At 67.5% G+C, this 18,409-nt stretch overlaps 3 protein-coding genes across 6 annotated transcripts; all 3 read right to left on the reverse strand.

The window, feature by feature from the left end:
• Positions 1 to 8,576: 8,576 nt before the first annotated feature.
• Positions 8,577 to 12,051, reverse strand: REEP4 (receptor accessory protein 4). The gene is given in 9 exon segments (XM_030035302.2): positions 8,577 to 9,277; positions 9,350 to 9,400; positions 9,402 to 9,520; positions 9,623 to 9,755; positions 10,022 to 10,135; positions 10,292 to 10,412; positions 10,517 to 10,593; positions 10,666 to 10,738; positions 11,935 to 12,051. Coding segments are annotated over 9 exon segments (786 nt in total). The 5' UTR covers positions 11,967 to 12,051; the 3' UTR covers positions 8,577 to 9,211.
• Positions 12,052 to 13,564: 1,513 nt separating this feature from the next.
• LOC115350091 (translation initiation factor IF-2-like) lies at positions 13,565 to 14,671 on the reverse strand. Of its 2 annotated transcripts, none has more exons than XM_030035300.2 (2): positions 14,100 to 14,671; positions 13,565 to 13,973 (listed from the first exon to the last, which is right to left on the reverse strand). In XM_030035300.2, the coding sequence occupies exons 1-2, from the start codon at positions 14,669 to 14,671 to the stop codon at positions 13,565 to 13,567; spliced, it is 981 nt and encodes a 326-aa protein (XP_029891160.1). The 2 variants fall into 2 exon arrangements, with proteins under 2 accessions (XP_029891160.1, XP_029891159.1); XM_030035299.2 differs by having other exon boundaries at positions 14,058 to 14,671.
• LGI3 (leucine rich repeat LGI family member 3) lies at positions 13,682 to 18,286 on the reverse strand. Of its 3 annotated transcripts, none has more exons than XM_030035295.2 (9): positions 18,193 to 18,286; positions 17,600 to 17,993; positions 16,755 to 16,826; positions 16,588 to 16,659; positions 16,397 to 16,468; positions 16,214 to 16,285; positions 15,907 to 16,076; positions 15,668 to 15,832; positions 13,682 to 15,568 (listed from the first exon to the last, which is right to left on the reverse strand). In XM_030035295.2, exons 2-9 carry the CDS (start codon positions 17,809 to 17,811, stop codon positions 14,751 to 14,753), a joined length of 1,653 nt encoding a protein of 550 aa, XP_029891155.2. In that variant the 5' UTR covers positions 17,812 to 17,993; positions 18,193 to 18,286; the 3' UTR covers positions 13,682 to 14,750. The 3 variants fall into 3 exon arrangements, with proteins under 3 accessions (XP_029891155.2, XP_029891158.1, XP_029891157.1); XM_030035298.2 differs by having other exon boundaries at positions 17,600 to 17,998; positions 18,193 to 18,285; XM_030035297.2 differs by lacking the exon at positions 18,193 to 18,286 and having other exon boundaries at positions 17,600 to 18,090.
• Positions 18,287 to 18,409: the final 123 nt, after the last annotated feature.

Consider the following 18,409-nt stretch of genomic DNA (forward strand, 5'->3'; position numbering starts at 1 on the left):
ACCCAGGCCACACACAGACGCGGGGTTCAGAGCCAGTCCTTGCAGCAGCCCGCGATTGCATCCCTTCCCGGCGGAGCAAACGCCACCCCTTGCCCTCCTGCCCTCCCTGCCTGGCAGCCGGAGAAGCCGAGGGGGACAGGCAGGGGTCCCTGCAAAATTGCAGCCCTGCTCTGGGATGGGACCGAGCCACCTCGATGGCCGGGCAGGCAGCCAGGATGGGGACAGGGACCGGAGCATGGGACAGGAGGAGCCTGCATCCCCAGAGCTGCCTCTCCTGGTCACATCATCTGCCCGGGGGGGGGTCAAAGTCCCCGTTCCCACGCTGCTGCCCAAGCAGGGGCACCCCAAGCACACCCACCCTGTCCCTCCACAGCATGGGACCCTGCCGGGCTCTCCCATCCAGCGCCGTACTGGGAAGATGCTCCCAGCGCATCTCCCTCCCTGTGCCCCAAGGCTGCCCCACCACATGCCATCCCCAGGATCCCCCCAGCTCCCCCAGGCTCGCCGGTGCAATGTTGTTCCCTGCCCTTTATCCCATCCAGAGCGCAAAAAGCCGGTCCGGCAGCTTGGCGAGCATCCCCGCCGTCCCACAGCACAGCCAGCTACCTGGAGAGTCCATCGGGGACCCCCACCGCCTCCCCTACGGCGGCGAGGACGAGCGGGCGTCTCCGCCGGCGGCACCGGGTCCCGGAGAAGCGAAGCCGGCCGGATTGGAGTACCTAGACCCACAGGCTGAAGGGGTCTGGCTCCGGGATCTGGAGGAGGCAGAAAGCCACCCGGGCAGCCCTGGGGACGTTCTTCTCCGAATGCTGGAGCTGAAGTTTTTGATCCATTGGCCTGGGAGGCTCTGTGCTCCTCCTGCCTATCGTCCTACGAGCGGAGGCTCCCGGTGTGCCGGGGAGGAGGGGGGGGGAATCGGGGCACCCAAGGGACCGACGGCAGCGGCGAGCGGGACCTTCCCCCGGCTCTAGGCAGCCTTGAGCATCTTGGGGCGATCGACGGCAAGACGAGGCGGCAGCAGCGGCGGCGGCGGCTCTGCTCCTCGCGAACGTGCAGCCTCCGCCGGCTCCCACAGCGACTGGGCAGGCGGGAGAGGGCTGCTGGGGCTGCTGACGCCCAGGAACCGGCACGGTGCTGGCAGTGCCGCCCAGCCCCGGGGGCACCGGCGCAGGCAGCGGCGGCCGTGCCAAGGCGGGCAGGTGTGTTCTGCCCCGCACGAAGAAAGCGCCCTTTGTTCGGCAACGCGGCCGAGCCGCCCCGTCACCGATGAAAGATGCCGGCCGCCCGCTCCGGGCGAAACTGGAACGGGAGAAATACCGGGATGGGCCAAACGCCCCAGCCCCAGTGCCGGGGAGGGCTGGCGGTGGCATGCCTGGCATGGAGCACGCGGCCACCCCGCAGGCTGGGGAGGTCCCAGGAGCTCACGACCCTTTCAGTTTTGCCCAAATGGTAAGGATCTGGCCTCAACCCACGCTGCCACTTCGCCCGTGCTACAGTCCAAGGTCGTCCTGCCTCGCAGCTGAGCCTTGTCCCGCTGCCGCCGTCCTTCCTCCGGCTGCCTGGGATGAAGGCAGAGCTCCTCTGCCTCCCCTCCTGGCTGCAGAGCCCGCGACAGCCGGGCAGGATGCGATCCAAGGGGTGCCGAGGGGCTAACACGGAGCACGAGGCTGCTATGATAGCATCCCCGCGCTGCTGAGGGCTGAGGACTACCTGGGGCCCCTAAAAACCCCTGCCCTGCAGCCCACCGGGCTTGCACACATCCCCAGCCGAGCCCCCCCGGCCCGCTGGGCAAGAGCCGGGACCCATCACCGTGCCGGTGCTCACACAGCATCCCCCCCACGCACATGCACACCCCCCCCCCCGGCACCAGTACCTCCCAGCAGCAAGACCCACCACCCCCAAACCCACCAGCTCCCACCACCCCATTGCCCATTCCCAGGGGGGGGGGTCGATGCTCCAGCCGGGTGCACGGGGCAGCATTCCCAGGGGAGGGGGTCAAGCGTGTCCCCCAGGTGGGCGCCCCATTTCTGGGCTCCCAGTGAGGGACTGGGGCGCTGGCAGGGGGGGAACTGGTGCCAGCAGCACCAGGCGGGTTTATGTAACGTACAAGCGCTTGTGTCCCAGGGACACCCCGCGCACAGCTCGCACGCCTTACATAAACCGCAGCCGCTCCGCACAGCCTCCCCCGGCACGGCTCGGCACGGTTCCGGCACAGCATGGCACCCGGGGGGTTGGCGGGGCTGGGGGGCGATGGGGTGAAGGCAGGCCACGGCCCGCGTGAGCCGAGCAGCGTGATTAACATCAGACCACGGGCTTCTTCGTTACAGCTCAGCAGCTGCCGTGTGGTCTGGCCCCGCTGGGAGCGAGGAGCCACGGTTAACCCTCGCTGGCCGGGGCACGGCCGTGGCTTGGGGTGCCGGGTGCCACCAGCATCCCTTTGCGATGCCGGTGGGCATCCGCCAGTCCCCATCCCTCCTCCAGCGTGGGGGAACCCATAGCGGGATTCCCTCGAGCCCCCCCCCGCTTGCCACGGAGGGGAGGGTTGGGGGGGGGCCGTGGCACCCGGCTGCTGCTCGCTGCACCCACTGGGTGCCAGGGAACAGGGAGGGGACCCAGACAGAGCTCGGGGCGTGGGTGAGCCCGTGCCTTCCTGCGATGAGAAGGTGCTGAAAGACAAACTCTCTTCCCATTCCCTCCCTCCGCTCCCTGCGGATGATGGCTCCGGCAGGGCTAGGTGGGGGAAAGCTGGCAGCCGGGAGGGAGCCCGGGAAGGGTCTGCAGCGTCCTGGCACGGCCGGATGGGTCGGCGGGTGCCCACGGCCGCCGGGACCGTTGCGGCAGTGCCGAGGGAGCAACCGAGGAGGGGTCAGGTGGGGAGAGGGATGGACGTGCCACCCTGATGCTAGCAAGCCCCGAGGGTCACGAGCAGCCCTTGCTGGAGCAGGGAAAAAAAGCAGGGAGCAGGGCGGGGGGATGCCAGAGGGACAGGAGGGAATTTCCCACCCTGCACTGGGGCAGCATCTCTGGGTGCTGCGCCCTCCCCACGCCCCGCTCACCCGGCTGCCCTTGGCTCCCGGCCACGGCGGGGCTGTTCCTCCCGTGCCGGGGAGCCCGAAGACCTCACGAAGCCTCCCCTGGGCCAGCGCAGCCCTCGCAGGGTAGCCACACGGCTGGCAAGCTTTTCTGGGGCTTGGCCACCATCCCACCCCGTTCCCAGGAGCGGGCTCCGTGCCTGCCTCCCACGGCACGGCGGCTCCGGCCGGAGTCCCCCCGCTCTCTGCCTGTCCCAGCACGACCCATGGAGGGTCCCCCAGGGCAATTCAGGGGGGTCCGGGCTGGGCTTGAGATTTGCCAGCTCAGGCTTTGCTGGGAGAGAAACTCCCCCCCCGAGGGGGGGGCTCTGCCTTGGTGGCTTGGCACAGCCGGCCCCAGAGCTCCAATCTCCCTGGTTTTTCCCCTTAAATCAGAGGGCGAGCAGAGGGACTGCGAACACCCACGAGCCAAGCGCCGGCCAGAAAGACGCCGCGGGAGGCCGGAAGCTCCCGAATTAGAAAACTTGGCATCCCTGTCCCGCTCGACGCCGGAGAACGGGGAGAGACGCTGCGAGGACACGGGCTGGAGGGACACTGTCCCCGCCGTGTCCCCTGGCACCGCGGGGGGGATGCGTGGCCGTGCGGGGCAGGGGGCTCCCGGGATGCTCCAGTAGTGGGGAGGGGGACGGACGGGGGTCCCGGTGCAAAAGGCTCAGTGGTACCCCAACAGCCCCGCTCCGCGCTGATGCTCTGGCCGAGGAGCCTGCCAGCCCTGCGCCGGTGCCCATGTCCCCTGCCCTGCCTGGGCTGGCTCCAGGAACCCCGGGGAAGGGCTCCGCAGCCCCCGGACCCATAAGCCACCTCTGGCTGCGAAAGCAGCCTGAAATCCAGCCTTTTTCTCATGCAACATGGACTCAACATACCCCCTCTCCAGCTTGCCCAGAGCCCCCTCCACATCCACACAGCCTTTCTTCCTCCTCCTCCTCCTCCGTCCTCCTCCTCCCAGCCCGAGCACCGAGCCCAGCACGCACCTACCTGCCTCCACGGTGGCGCAGGTGAGGAAGATGAGGGCGCAGGCAGAGGAAGGCAGCCCCGTTTCCACCCCCCCTTGCCCAGCACCGGGCGCGATGGCCGTGAGAGCTTTCGCTAATCTGCACCCGGTGCTTAAAAAAAAAAAAAAAAAAAAAAATTAAAAAAAAAAAAAAAAAAAAAAAAAAACCCCCACGTCAAACCTTCAGGAGTCTGGAGGCTGCGGCGGAGCGGAGGGCACGGGAGGACACTCACTCCCACACGAGCAGCTTTCTGGGAATTAGGGCCACAGCCCAACTGCTCTGGCAGCCTGCGCTCCCCTCCAGCCCTGGCTGCCGGTACGGCGTGGCCTGGGCAGCCGCCCCACCGGTACGGCCCCGCTGCCGCAGGGTCGGACGCTGCTCTCGGCCCTAATCTCCCGCTTTCCCTCCGGGGAGGTGAGTAAGCATCGCTAATCCCGCTTGCTTCGCTGCTGGGGAGAGACGACCTGCTTCTCCCAGGCTGGGGGCTGCATCCCGACACCCCCTGCCCTTCCTACCCACTCCCTCGCAAAGGGGAGGGCGGCATGGGTCACCCCTTCCCCGGGGTGGCTCTTGGGTGCTGCGCACCCTCAAGTTGAAGGCTGGGACGGGGCGAGGGAGACGGAGGCAGCTTGTCTTCGTCAGAAGGGACCGGCTGTGGGGAGGGGACCGGGGGCCATCGTAGCTGCCCGCAGCCGACCCACCTTCGCCGGTGCCAGCGGCTTCGTGCCAGCCCCGCACGCGGCGGGGGGGGGACGCTCAGCGACGGACGACGAAGGATGCTCCCTTCCCCGCATCCCTCCTTCCCATCCCCGGGGTTGGGGCGGGGGTGGGGGGGGGGGAGGACAGGCAGGACGAGCCGTCCCGGCGAGCCCCCCAACGCGGGGGCACGGTGCCCGTCGTGTGCCACCCCCTCGGCTCCCCCTCACCCACCCGGGACTCCTGTTTAGCCAGCCCAGTGCCAGCAACCAGCTTCAAATACCTTGATGTAATTAAAAGCTCGCCCCCGGGGCCAAAAGGCTTAGGACGGCAGCCAGGGACACGGGCAGCCCTCTGCCACCTGCGCACAGAAGAGGCAGGGCAGGCAGCTGCCCGCTCCCGCGGGGTCCCAACAGCACCTACCTGGGAACAGCCGGGGTCTCCTGCCCTCAGCCCGGACCCCTCTTCTGTCCCCGCCGTGCTCCCGGGGTGCCCCACCACCACCAGCCAGCCATGGCGATGGGTAGACTGGTACCGGCCAGGCGATGGGGTAACAAGGCTCCCGGCGCGGGGAAAAATCACGAACGATGGGCAAAACCCCCTGCCCGCTCGCTGCCCGGCTCCTCCCGCCGGAGCGAGGCGGTGCCTCGGTTTCCCCTCGCGTGCCCGGCGTTGCTGCGTGGTCTCGAGCGGGGTCCCCGAAATCCTCAGGGAAAAGCCTCCGGTGTCACGGCAGGGACGCGGTTCCAGCCCTGGGAGACGGAGCTGGAATCGTCCTCGGTGCCAGCGCGGGCAGGGCCAGGCTGTGAACGGGGCTGGCTGGGGACAGACGGGTCCCCGGGGGGACAGGCAGCTGCAGGGGGGGGGGGGGGGGAGCGGGGATGCAGCATTCCTTCAGCCGTGTCCTCCCACACTCCCGTCACCTCGAACGCCCCTTCCCCGGCCCCTCCTGCCACCGTGCTTCCCACCCGCCATCCTCTTCTTCCTCACCAGTGGGGTGATGGGCAGCCCCCGGCGGGGGCAGGTATGTGTTTGAGGACGTGATGGGGGGGGGGGGGGAATGATGCTGTGGGTCCCCCCCCTCCAGCATGGGGGGGAGGAAGGTCTTACCTGCCCAGCGGTGATGAGGGGGGGGGGCTTTTAGCCCCTGCCTGGCCGAGCCCCCTGCCCGCGGGCAGCACGCCGCCTGCAGCTCCGCATCACGCCTCCTTGCCCTCTGCGGCGGGAGGCAGCTGAAAGCTCCCGGGGCTGCCAGAAAAAGAGACTGCATTTAAACAACAGACATAATTATGCTTTTGATACCGTCTGCTAAAAATACAACGCGGTGCCGCGCGGGGAGCCATGTGTGTGCGGCCTCACATGGCTCCTGCTTGGAACAGCTGACTCAGGCTGGGAGCCCAGCAGGGACCAGGGGCAGGGGACACCCGGACCCCCGTTGTGGAGGTGCCAGCCTGCGGGTGGGTGCTGCTCTGGCAGGGACCCCCCAAAACAGCTGGCTTGGTACCAAGGGGTGGGAGGTGGGCGAGGGCAGCCCCAGCATCCCCTCCCCACCTTCCAGAAGGGCAGCAGCCCCCAGGTTGGCTGCAAGTAAGAGTAAAATGAGGTGGGAAAGGGGCAGGGAGGGAGGCGGGGGGGCCCGCGTGAGCGTGGCCGGGTCGTTCGGTGCCACCAGCACGGGTTTCGGGGGGCTCAGCCGGTACCCGGCCCCGGCAGCAGCACGGGGGGGATGCACGAGGATGCCGAGGGGTGGGAGCGGCGGGGCACTGGGGACGGCACCCAAAAAGCAACCAGCGGATCCCCAGAGAGATCTGGCCGGCAGATCCTGTTAATGAGTAACGGCCCCCGCCACCCCGTGACCCAGCGCTCCCCGGGGAGGGAGGAAAACCAGCCACCCCGCCCTGCCGCAGCACCCGGCCACGGCAGCCCCCGGGCACTGACCTTTGGTGGTGCCAAGGCACCGGCTCATGCCGTCTCCGGGCTGCTCCCTCCAGGAACGGGCAGTGCCCGTCCCAGGGGCACCAGCTGCCCAGGGTTTAGTATCCTGCTTCCCCGGAGCATCGGACGTGTGCCTGTGTCATTGGGAGAGGGGACACCCCAGCATCACCTGGTCCCCCCGCCAGCTCTCACCAGAGCGGAGCGAAGGGACAGAACCGCTTCCCTCGACCTGCTGGCCGCGCTTCTTTGGATGCAGCCCAGGACACGGTTGGTTTTCTGGGCTACTTATGGGGGAACACGAGCCACACGGCTTACGCTTCACCCCGCTCCGCTGGGGACCCCGCAGCGGTGCCAGCCGGGACTCAGCACCCCCCCGCCCCCAGCACAACCTGGCACCCCCTCCCCGGAGAGGACCATCGCCGCGGCCGGGCGAGCTCAGGTCAGCCACTTAATTGCTGGGCTGGGGAGCTGCCAGGCGAGGGAGATTACGGCTTTGCTGACTGCAGCCTGGCACAGGCCCGCGAGCTGACACAGCTGGGATCAGCGCTGGCACCGGAGGGGGCCGACTCGGCCCCGAGGGGACAGGTTGCACCGCCCCGGGGCAGCTTTTGTCCCCTCCTTGGGTTTCTCTCCCTGGGGAATACGCAGGACACTTGCCAAAACGAGGGTCGGGCGCCAGGACTCCTGGTTCCCTTCCCAGCTCTATCTTAGAAGTCGCCGGTGCTCGCGCCTCAGTTTCCCCAAGCTGGGAAACAGAGCAGTCCCCGCGGACCTCCCGCCCCGGGGACAGACGATGCTCAGGCTCCAACGCTGCTGCCGTCTCACTCACAGCACACCCCCAGCCCCTTCCCAGCCAGCCCCAGGGCCATGGTGGAGGAACCCCCCTACCCAGCTCGGCATCCCAGCCCCGTGTATCCGGGGCAGGCAGGCAGCCCCAGCAGCCTCCCCGGGCTGTATCCTTGGAGGAACCGCGCTCCCTAAGCGGCTTTAGGGGGATTACGGGCAGCCCCCTGGCCCTTGCGCTGTCCCCACCCAGCCTTCCTTCTCCGCCGCTTTAAGTAATCGTCTCTGAGACAGTTTTACATCGCTAATCCAGCCACCTCCACCTAATCTGCCCCAACACCCCTGCCCGCCCCGGGCTGCCCCCTGCCCAGCTCTGCACTGGGACGCCTGTCGCCCCTGGGGCAAGTCGGGGGGGGGGGGTGGTTTGCAGGCAGGGGCAGATACTCTCCCTGCCCTGAGAAGACCCCCAAAGGCAGAAAGCAGCCGGGGGCTAAAAATAAAGCTGGCCTGAGGGGTGAGGGCAGGAAGGATTGGGAGCGAGGGGATTGATGCCAGAGAGCAGGGCACCAGGGGACAGGAGAGCTCCCGGGGGCAGGAGAGGCAACACGAGCAGCGTTGTCACCTCGTGCCACCCAGAGAAGCTTTGTGCCCCCATGTCCTCCACCTGGGCAGGGGACAAGTCCCCAGGGGAAGGAGCAAAGGGAGCTCAGACCCCCCCGGGGAAGATGGGGGAGTCCCCGGTAGGGAGAAGGCAGCTGGCCACAGCCAGGGCCATCAGGACAAGCCAGGGCTGGCGGCCAGGACGGGGAACGTCTGCCTGCAGCCCTGGCTGTGTGCCGGGGGCCCGGGTGTCCCAGCGGGGCCACGGCTGCTGCTGCCACGCCGCGAGGGACACGGCTACTGCAAGGAGGGACTGAAATACATCCCTGCACCCCAGCATCCACCTCCCTGCACCCTCACTCCTGCTCTGCCCCGTGGAGACCGAGCACGACACCTTCCCACAGCCCCGCGCACCCCAGAGAGTCCCAAACAGCCCCAGCTCCTGGGGAAGGGGACAGCATTTAGGCAAAGGGGACAATTCCCGTTTCTGAAAGTCGGAAATAACATTTATTTTTCCACGTACAAAACCCCCGTCTGCGAGGGGAGAACGTTAAAAGCCGTGTGGTATCAAGCAGGGCACGGTCGGGCACCGGTGCCCTGGTTTCAAGTATAGGGGTGTCAGCCTGCAGCTGGGGGGGGGGGGGGGGGTCCCTGGTCAGGGGCTGGGTCTTTGGCTTCAGAGGACAGATGGGACAAAGGCACGTCCCCTCACTGGATCCCAGGCGAGAGGGGAATGTGGGGAGTAAGGCATCGTGGCAGCAGGAGAAAGGGGGCCCCAGCAGAGCCTGTAGTGTTCATGGGGTGGGAGGAGAGGGGGGGAGAGCCTGACCCCACGCGAGAGGCGCCGGCGCCGACCCGCACCAGCGGGGTCTGGGAGGGGAGCACGACTGGGACCAGTATGGGGGTGTCGAGCTGCCCTCCCCTCTGTGAGGCAGCCGGGAGGTGCGCAGTGCAGCCGGGCAGGCGTAGAGGTCAGAGAAAGGATTTACAGTGTAATGCAGGGGGGAGCCCCCCTCCCCGGAGCCGGGGATGCACAAACCGTGGCTCCCTCCTGGTGTTGGCAGCAGCAAACTCGTGTTAAGACTCCTGACAAGAGGGCTTCCCCGGGGACCATTAGCTGTCCTGCTCCGACGGAGCCGCTTTCTTCCTGGTCCGGCTGCGGAAGGGCCGGGAAGAGCCCTGGGCAGGAGGAGGGATGGGTCAGGTCCCCTTCGCCCCAGCCCCACGCCACCGCGTTCCCCGCCACGGTACCTCTTTGCCCAGTATTTTCTTCTTCGCTGCACGCAGGCTCTGGCTGCGGGAGAAGGGGTCTGGGGTCTCGGCCGCGGGGCGAAGGCTGGGGCGAGACCTGAGAGTCCGACCAGACCTCCTCATCCTCCATCTCGCTCTCATACTGCCGGCCGGCCAAGGGCGTGCTGTAGGCTGTGGACGGGGAGGGGGGGCACATGATAGCTCCCAGCACAGCCCCCCCACGGGCCTTGCTCGAGCCCCCCACCACTGCAATCCCCCCCCAACCCAGCTCACCCAGCAGCTGGCTGCGGTTCTCCTGTTCCTCCAGGTACAGGGGGTCCCGGTAGTGGACGGGGGTCTCGTCGGGGACGGAGCGCAGGTCCTGCATGCTGAAGCTGCGGAGCCGCCCGGCCAGCGCGCCCTGGCTCTGCGGGGTGGGGGGACGACCACACGACACAGAAAGGATGGAAGTGAGCCCCACAGGGCAAACCCCAAAGCACCAGAGCACCCGAACGTGGGGCCAGGCACCAACAGAGCAATGCAATCCCACCGGGCAAGGCTCTGCACCCAAAGACCCCTCTCCTGACACCCGCACCACCGAGGCCACCCATGCTGGGGTGGCAATTTCCTCCTGGGATCCCGGGGAACGAAGCATCCTCAGGGAAGTGGAGCAGCCCGCCCCGTTCCCAGTACCTTGGCAGCCGCCTGGACCGCGGCCGTGGCTGCCATGTTGAGGCCCCTCTTGCCGAAACGCACCACCGTCTCGTAGCTGCGCTCCTTGGCCTGGATGATGTACGTGTCGATCTCCTGCCGAGACAACCGCGACGGTGCTGGGTGGGCACGGCACCAGGTCCCAGGGCATCGCCAGCCCAGCGCCGGGAGCCCGGGGTCCTTCTCGGCGGGCTGAGCCCCCCCACAGGGCGCATGGGACCCCCCCCCCCCCCAGAACCAAGCAGCTCTTACCTTCTCCTTGCGGGACAGCGTGGGGTGCACGAATTTGCGGTAGAGCAGGCTGGCCCCCCGGGTGTAGGGAGAGAGGAGCCAGATGACGAAGGCCATCTTAATCTCATAGTAGAAGGGAAACCTGCCGGAGAGGGGGAGAAAATGGGGTCCCCACGGCACAGGGACCCCAACAGACCCACTCCCGCTCGCCCCGCAGCAGCAGGACCGCCCGCACACCAGCCTCACCAGGAGATGAGCAGGTCGGTGAAGGTCTCCGTGGCCATGAAGAGCGCAAAGACGATCCAGTACATCATCCAGCGGACCTGCGGGGAGCGGGCAAGCCTGTCAGCCCAGGGCTGGAGCCCGGGAAGGAGCTGCCCAGGCACCCTACTCACATATTCCCGGATGTTTTTGGTCTTCACAGCCTTGTAGGAAGCGTAGGCAGGGTACAGCATCCCGAAAACCAGCCTGTAACGAAGAGGGGGGGTAAGGCATGTGGGCCACCTCACATAGAGCAGCAGCAGGAGGGAGCAGCAGAGCTGCCTGCCCCAACGCCGCAGCTTGGCCTTAAGCCTTTCCAGCACCATGCCGGCCCCGGAGCTGCCGGGAAAAGGGGACGGCACCGGCTCGGAGAGCCGGCTGCGAGCACGACGTTGCTCGCACGAACTCGTCCACCTCCGTGGGGACCGGCCCGACCTGTCGAGGCGGTGGCAGGAGGCACAGCGCAGGTTTGGCGCAGGTTTAGCGCAGCCAAGCCCAACCAGGAGAAGCTCAGCTCCCTCTGAAGGCAGGATCAGCCCTGCCGGCATCCCTGCCGGAGCGCGATGCTCGATGCCGGTGCCAACCTCCCTCCCGGCACGCAGGACCTCGTCGTCCCCGCAGCGCGTGGGTGAGATGCCATCCCCAAACACGTACCTCCTGGCCCGGTGACTCAGCCGATGCCGGCCCGGTTGCGGGGTACGGGCAGGGAAATCGCCCGCCTGCAGCGCGGCATCACTCCTGCCTTCGGTCAGGCTCCCCCCCGCCCCCGACCACCTCCTGCATTAACCTGACTTGGGGAAACGGGGCCGTGGGTGCCCCCACCCCTCCTTGCTGCCCACCCCCCAGCTCCAGGGCCTCCTTCTCCCCACGAAGGGCACGTTTGGCCACCGGCCACCCAGCCCAGCTGGCCATGGCGTGCGAGCCAAGGGAGCAAGCGGGCCTGGGGGGGGGGTCAGTGCTGGACACAGGGACCCTCCAGGTGCTGCAGGGACCCCAGGCCACCCTCGCCCTCCCCCGGGCCGGGTTGGGGGGGGGGGGGGGGTCATCAGGTCGGGGACCAGGATACTGACGCATCTCCAGGGGGAGGGGGGCCCTGGTTGCCCCCATACAAGCACATCCCGGGTCAGCCACCACCGGCCCCCCCTCCCCAATTCCTGCCTGGGGCAGCTCCGCTAAACACCCCACGGCACCCCGGGGGGGGGGGGGGGGGCCTGCCCGTTAAACAGGGACCCCAGGGTGGGGTGGGGGGGCTCGGTGCAACTCCCATGGGCACCCCCCTTTGCCAACCCCCCCTCCCCACGGGGGCACTCCCGCCCTGCAGCCCCCCCCCCCCTTCCCCTCCCTTCCACCGAGCACCCTCGGGGTGCACCGGGACCCCCCCCACACCGTGGCCCCCAACTCACACGATCACCCGGCTGAGTATCCAGGACACCATGATGCGGGTGGGCCTGCAACCCCGGGCCGTGCCGGCCAGCCCCGGGCGGGTGGGTTCGTGCTGTTGTGTGGGGTGTTCCACCCCCCCCCCCCCCCCCCCCCCCCCGGAATCCCCCAAAAACCCCCCCGGACCCCTCGCGGCGGCAGCAGAAAACGAACGGAACAACTTGAATGGTCCGGCCTGCGGCTCTGCGCATGCGCCCGCGCAGCCCAGCGGACCCTACCAACCGCCCGGCCGCTCTTAAAAGGGAAGCGGCGGGCCTTAAAAGGGCAACGGCGGGCCTTAAAAGGGCAACGGCGGGCCTTAAAAGGGCAACGGCGGGCCTTAAAAGGGCAACGGCGGGCCTTAAAAGGGCAACAGCGGGCCTTAAAAGGGTAGGCCACAGAAGGGTCGCGGTGGCATCCGGAGCTTTTTTTTTTTTTTGCCCCTGCCCACCAAAATAGTTGTTTTTGAAGCAGCAAGGGAAGGGAGGGAAAGACCCTTTGCGTCACGCTGCGGATCTTCTCTTTGGTTTTGGAGGGGGTGTTTTTGTGGTGCTCAGGTGGGGTATGTGCGCAGCGTGGGGAACGCAGAGTACCCCACCGCAATATTGGGGTGCGAGAGGGCAAGGAGGGCAGGGTGCAGGAGCTGGGGTTTGGGTGGAGGTGAGAGCACTGCTGGGTCATGCCAAGGCAGTCAGATATGTTGGCACCACCCTGACGTGTTGATTCAGCGGAGTTTAGCCTCAGCCGCTGCAAAATCCCCTCCCCGGTACGCCTCACCTGGGTTTACATGTGCGCTTATCTTCAAGCGCCCGCTCAGGCGTGTTGCTGAACCAGGGCCAGGGCTCTGCGGCGGGCGTGGATCCCTGCAAGATGTTCGGGAAAAAATAGAAGCTGCTTCCTCTTCCCAGAACAAACGCAGGGCTCAGAGTCCTCTCCGGCAGACCTGGCATCGCCTCCCTGGGCCACCTTCCCCTTGGCCGTGGATCCCCAGCAGCGGTCCAGGGCACCCCGGCTCCCCCATCCCAGTCACGGCCATTGTCGGGGTGCCAGCACCCCTCTGCAGCTGCTCCCTGTGCTTCCCACCTGCCTTTAAAATCTGCCCTTTCCTGGTGGGGAAACAGAGGCACAGAAGTGTGGCAATGCCACTGCTGCGGCACCAGTTAGGGCTGGGCTCCAAGGCTGGGCGCTCTGCCCTGCCTTGCACCCAGGGCAGGTCCGGATCCGGCTGCGGGGGCTGCACCGGGGAAGGGACCAGCTTCAGGCCCTGCGGACACCAAGGTCAAACCCGGCTCCCAAAAGCCGGCTGTGCCCCGGGGTGCCTGTTACCTTTGAGAGGATCTTTATTTGTGAGCTTAACTGGTGGTTTTTCACATACATATTTATATACCTGGGGGACAGGGAAATGCTCCCCTGGAAAACCAGCCGGGCGGCTGCGTGGATGCTGGTGCAGCTCGGGGCACAGCAGGCTCCAGCTGGGACTCCCCTCCCTGGGGAAACACCTCTTGCTTCCCTCCCTGCCTCACCATGGGCCGAGGCATCTGCAGCAAAAAAGACCAGGCAAGCCATATGCAGGTCCTGGAAGACCCTAAAATAAGGGGTTCCCCCTTCCTGAGCTCACTGGGGCTTGTGCAAGGAAAGGGGTGCTGCGGGATGCCGGCCGGAGCGGGACCCCCGGGCAGGGGACACCAGCCGCAGCTGGGCGGACGGCGGCTGCGGGCAGACACAAGCAGGGCCGGGAGTCACAGTGTGTTTATTGTGGGGAGCGTTTCGGCGGGCACGTACACCTCGGGTACGGCTGGCACGCTGGGTCCTGCCCGGCAGCGGGGCCGGAGGGGGCTGCGGGCAGAGGGAACTGCTGGACATGCACGGAGGGGGGACGGGAACAGGCCAGCCTTGCTTCTGCGGGTGGTGGCACGACCTCGGCAGCATCCAGCTAGCCTGGACCATCCCGTTGGCCTCAAGCATCCCATCCACATCCACCTCGGAGCATCCCGCTGGCCTCGAGCATCCCATCCGCATCTGCCTTGAGCATCCTGCTGGTCTCGAGCATCCCATCCGCATCTGCCTTGAGCATCCTGCTGGTCTCGAGCATCCCATCCGCATCTGCCTTGAGCATCCTGCTGGTCTCGAGCATCCCATCCGCATCCGCCTTGGAGCATCCCGCTGGCCTCGGAGCATCCCATCCAGCTCGAGCATCCCACCCACTTCAAGCACCCCATCCGCTTTGGATCTTCCCATCAGCCTGGGAGCACCCCTGTGGTCTGGGAGCATCCCACCCAGCCCTGGCAACCTGGCCCTGCCCGTGCACATCCCTGCCGGCCGCCCCACTCCCGTGCCCCCAGACGTCCCTGCCGCAAGCCTCCAGCCCACTGCCCGAGCGGGCAGAGGCACCCGTACCCCCCCTCCATCCCAGCCAGCGTCGCAGAGCAGGCACCCGAGGGCATCGTTTTGCAGGGCGAGGGGCGTCCCACCCTCCTGCCCGCATCCCTTGGGCTGCTGGAAGGGCGGCTGTGGGTGCTGCCCATGGGGAAACCGGGAGTACCAGGGGGAAACTGAGGCCCGTGGCTTCCCCTGGCAGCGGGGGCCGCGGGGCTGGGCGCTGCCCCGGGGGGCAATTCGAGGGGTAGATGAACGTGGGGGGACCGGGAAGGGGGCTGGCGGCGGGCTGTGACCACGGGGCAGAGATGGCTGCAGGCAGGAGGAAGGGGCTGGCGGGCGCATGCGTGTCCTCGGGCAGGAGCAGGCAGCTCTCCGGGGGGAGGCGAGAGCCGCGTCGGGCAGCCCGGGCTCTGCCTCCCTGCTAGAGGCTGAGGTCCACCACCACGTGCCGGTAGACCAGCGTGTTGGCCTTGAAGCTGGGAGCCAGGAGAAGCTGCACGTCGGCAGCCGGCACGTAGCGGAAAGCCCGCGGCGCCTGCACCGACAGCTCCTGAAACTTGACGAATTTCTGCTTCTCCTCTTCCCACAGGTAGACGTGGGTGAAGGAAAAGTCACTGCCCAGGGCCAGGTACTGCCGTTGCTCCACCGAGAAGGGCTGCATCACCATGGAGCCGCGGGACGGCAGCGTCTGGAGCTCGACGAAGCGCTGCCCTTCCCATCGCACCACCTTGGAGTCGCCGATGTAGCGGCTGAGGCAGAGGAATTGGTCCCGCTTCACCCTGAAGTACTTCACCATCTGCACGTCCAGCATCTCCCCCACCTCCCCTTGGGGCGCGAATTGCTTCTGCGCCCGGCTCCACTGGTAGATGACGGGGGCTTGGGAGCTGCTGGAGATGATCAGCCGGGGTTTGCCGTCGTTCTCCACGTATTCCACGTCGGTGTCGCGGTGCCAGGCGTGGAGGGCTTGGTGGGAGTAGAAGCCGTTCTGGTTGAGGCGGTAGAGGCTGGTGGAGCCCGCCTTGGAGCTGTCGGCGATGACGAAGTACCAGTCGCCGTCGATCTGGAAGGCCTCGATGTCGTTGGGCTTGCGGGTCTTCTGGCTGTCGATGTCCTGGATCTTGATGAACTTGTCCACGGCGGTGTCCCAGCGGTAGATATAGGAGCCACCGAAGAGCTGGGCCACCACCACGTACAGCTGGTTCTGCGCCACGATGGGCTTGCAGTGCACTGCGGAGTGAGCTGCCAGGCAGGACCACGTCACGCCGGGGCCCTGCCCTTCCCGAATCACCCCAAATGGGGGTCACAACCCGGGAGGGGACCCCCACCCGGATGCCTTACCGGGGATGCGGTCGAAGTCACGCAGCTTGCGCTCCACGTAGTCCCACTTGAGGACGGCGCAGCTGCTGGCACCGGGCTGCGCCAGGGCGATGTACAGGTCGCTGGCGTAGGTGAAGGGCTCAGCCGACACCGACTGGAAGGGCAGGACCTGGTGCACCACGAAGTCTGGGGGCAGGGAGAGTCGGCGGTGAGGGTCCGGGCACCTGGGAGCGGGGCGACGGGCGGCCGCGGTCCCTTACCCGTGGTGATGCACTGGAAGTCACCGAGCGCCAGGTCCCGGATCCGCTGACCTTCGAACTGCCCGGGGCTGCTGCAGAAGACGGCGGGGACCGTGGTGTTGGTGCTCTCCAGCCACTCCACCAGCCACTTGATCTTGCAGTCGCAGGCCAGCGTATTGCCCCGGAGGTCCCTGCCGAGGATGGCACCCGGTCACCCCAGCGCCCGGCTCGGAGCGAGCAGAGCACCCTGCCCGAACCCCAAGCACCAGGATGACACCCTCTCCCCAGCCCGGTGTCCCGGGGCTCCCCAGTGCCGCGACAGCCTTACAGGTCGCTCAAGATGTCCAGTGGCTTGAAGAGGTCCCGGGGCAGCGTCTGTAGGTTGTTGTTGGCCAAGGACCTGGGAGGACAAGAGGGGTTGTGGAGGCGACACAGCCCCGGCCACAGGGAAGGGGCAAGAGCCATTCCCCGTGTCCCTGGGGAATGTGGGACCCCTCTCCCCAGTACTCACAGGTGGGTCAGGGACTTGAGCCCACGGAAAGTGGCCTTCGAGAGCGCCTGGATGTCGTTGTTCTCAATGAACCTGGGGCGGGAGGAGACGGTGGCACGGCTGCCCCAAGGGGATCGGTCCCTGCCGACACCCCCACCCTCCCCGTGCCCTCCCCAGGGTCGTCCCCGTGTCCCCGTCCCCGTCCCACGCACAGGTACTGGAGATGCGAGAGGCCGGCAAAGGCGTTGTCCCCGATCAACGTGAACTTGTTGGAGTTCAGCAGGCTGCAAAGAGAGGGAGGAGGCGTCAGCACCGGGGTCGGGCAGGATGGGCACGGGGGGGGCAGCGGGATGCCCGTCCGCCGGCGCGGGAGACGTACAGGAACTGCAGCGAGGGGATGTGGGCGAAGGCTGCCTCTCGGATCTCCGTGAACGCCGCGTTCACCATCGTCCTGCGGGCGAGACAAAGCTTCAGGGCTATGCGGGAGAGGGGACGGCAGCTGGGGGGGGGGCTCTGCCACCCCCGTACCCCTCAGCACCATCCCTGCTGTCACCCGGTGCGTGCCAGTGCAGCCCCTCCCGCAGCCCCGGGATGCTGGGGAGGGAGCAGCCCGCGGGAGAGCGGTCCCAGCAGCAATCCTGCCTGCTGGGGCTGAGACGGAGGGGACGGGGTGCTGGGACCCACAGCGGGGGCTGGCACCCACCCCACACGTGCCCACGCCCTGCGGTACCCCCCGGCCCGAGTACGTATGCACACACGTACAGCCGCACGCGTACACACATGCATTCGCCACGCACACTCGCGTTCCCGTCCGAGGCTCCGGTGTCCCCCAGGGACCGTGCATCAGGACCCGCCAGCCGTGTCCCCTTGGGGCTCTGGTCCCCAAGGTCACGGCAGACGGGGAGCGCGGCAGGGACGGGCTGCAGCCCTGCTCCATCCGTCACTGATGGATGGCTGCCTGTGCAAGGAGACCTGCTGCTGCCGCAGGACACGGGGACCGGTCCCCGGGGTGTCCCCAGCCCGCTCCTTCCCCCAAGAGACCCCCACACCGCCCGTACCCCACACCGCCATGCGTTTGCCCCCGATGCAGCATAAAGAAAGAGGCTGTACAGCCCCTGCCAGCCCTGTACCCCACAGCTGCTCCCCATCCCCATCCCTGTCCCCATCCCTGCTCCCCGTCCCCATCCCTGTCCCCGTCCCCACCCTGCTGCCTGGGTTACTCACAGCGAGATGACCTCGGGGGGCAAGTTCCTGGGCACGGCCTTGGAGTCCACGCAGAAAGCTGTGTCCCGGGTGCAGGAGCAGCTCGGGGGGCAAGGGGGTGGCCGGGGTGGCCGCCGACCCCCCGCCGGCAGCCAGAGCCAGGCCAAGGCGAGGAGGAGGAGGAGAGCGGAGAGCTGGCCCCTCAGCATCCTCCTCCCGCGCCGCATCTCCATCACGCCCTGGCCTAGCCCTTCTCTCTCCCCCAGAGCTGGTTCCTCTCCTCCCGCTGTGCCCGGGAGCTGTGGCGAAGCCTTTTCTTCTTCTCCTTCCCCGGAGATTTCAGTGCGGAGGGGAAGCGATGGTGGCGGCGGAGGCTGCCGGTGCCCGCCTCGCTGCTCTGCAGCGCACCATGCTCCTGTGCTGCGGGAAGGAGGGAGGGAGGGAGGGATGCAGCTGAGTGACGGCACGAGCATCCCCGTGGACGCATGTCCTTCACCGGCGTGCGGGTGTGCAAACACGGGGGTGCACGCCAGGGAAGGGGCGGGGGGGGGGGGGACCACTGGGAGCTGGGTGCTCTCAGGGTGCAGCGGGATATGGGATGGGAGGGTACCCACGGGGGTTTGCAGGGGTGATGCTCTCCCACCCCGTTGTTTCGCCCGGCTGCCCGTGCTGCAGTGCTGCCCGCGCCAGCTCCCTGCCTGGCCTGGCAGCAAGCGCTGCCGGGTGGCGGGAGGCACCGGGAACCCGTCCGTCCCGTCCCAGGCACGGTGTTCCCGGCCAACAATGAGCCCAGCCAGTTCCTTCCCCATGCTGGGAGCGGGGGGGGGGGGG

The sequence above is a fragment of the Aquila chrysaetos genome, chromosome 13 (assembly GCF_900496995.4).
Source record: "Aquila chrysaetos chrysaetos chromosome 13, bAquChr1.4, whole genome shotgun sequence".
Taxonomy (NCBI): domain Eukaryota; kingdom Metazoa; phylum Chordata; class Aves; order Accipitriformes; family Accipitridae; genus Aquila; species Aquila chrysaetos.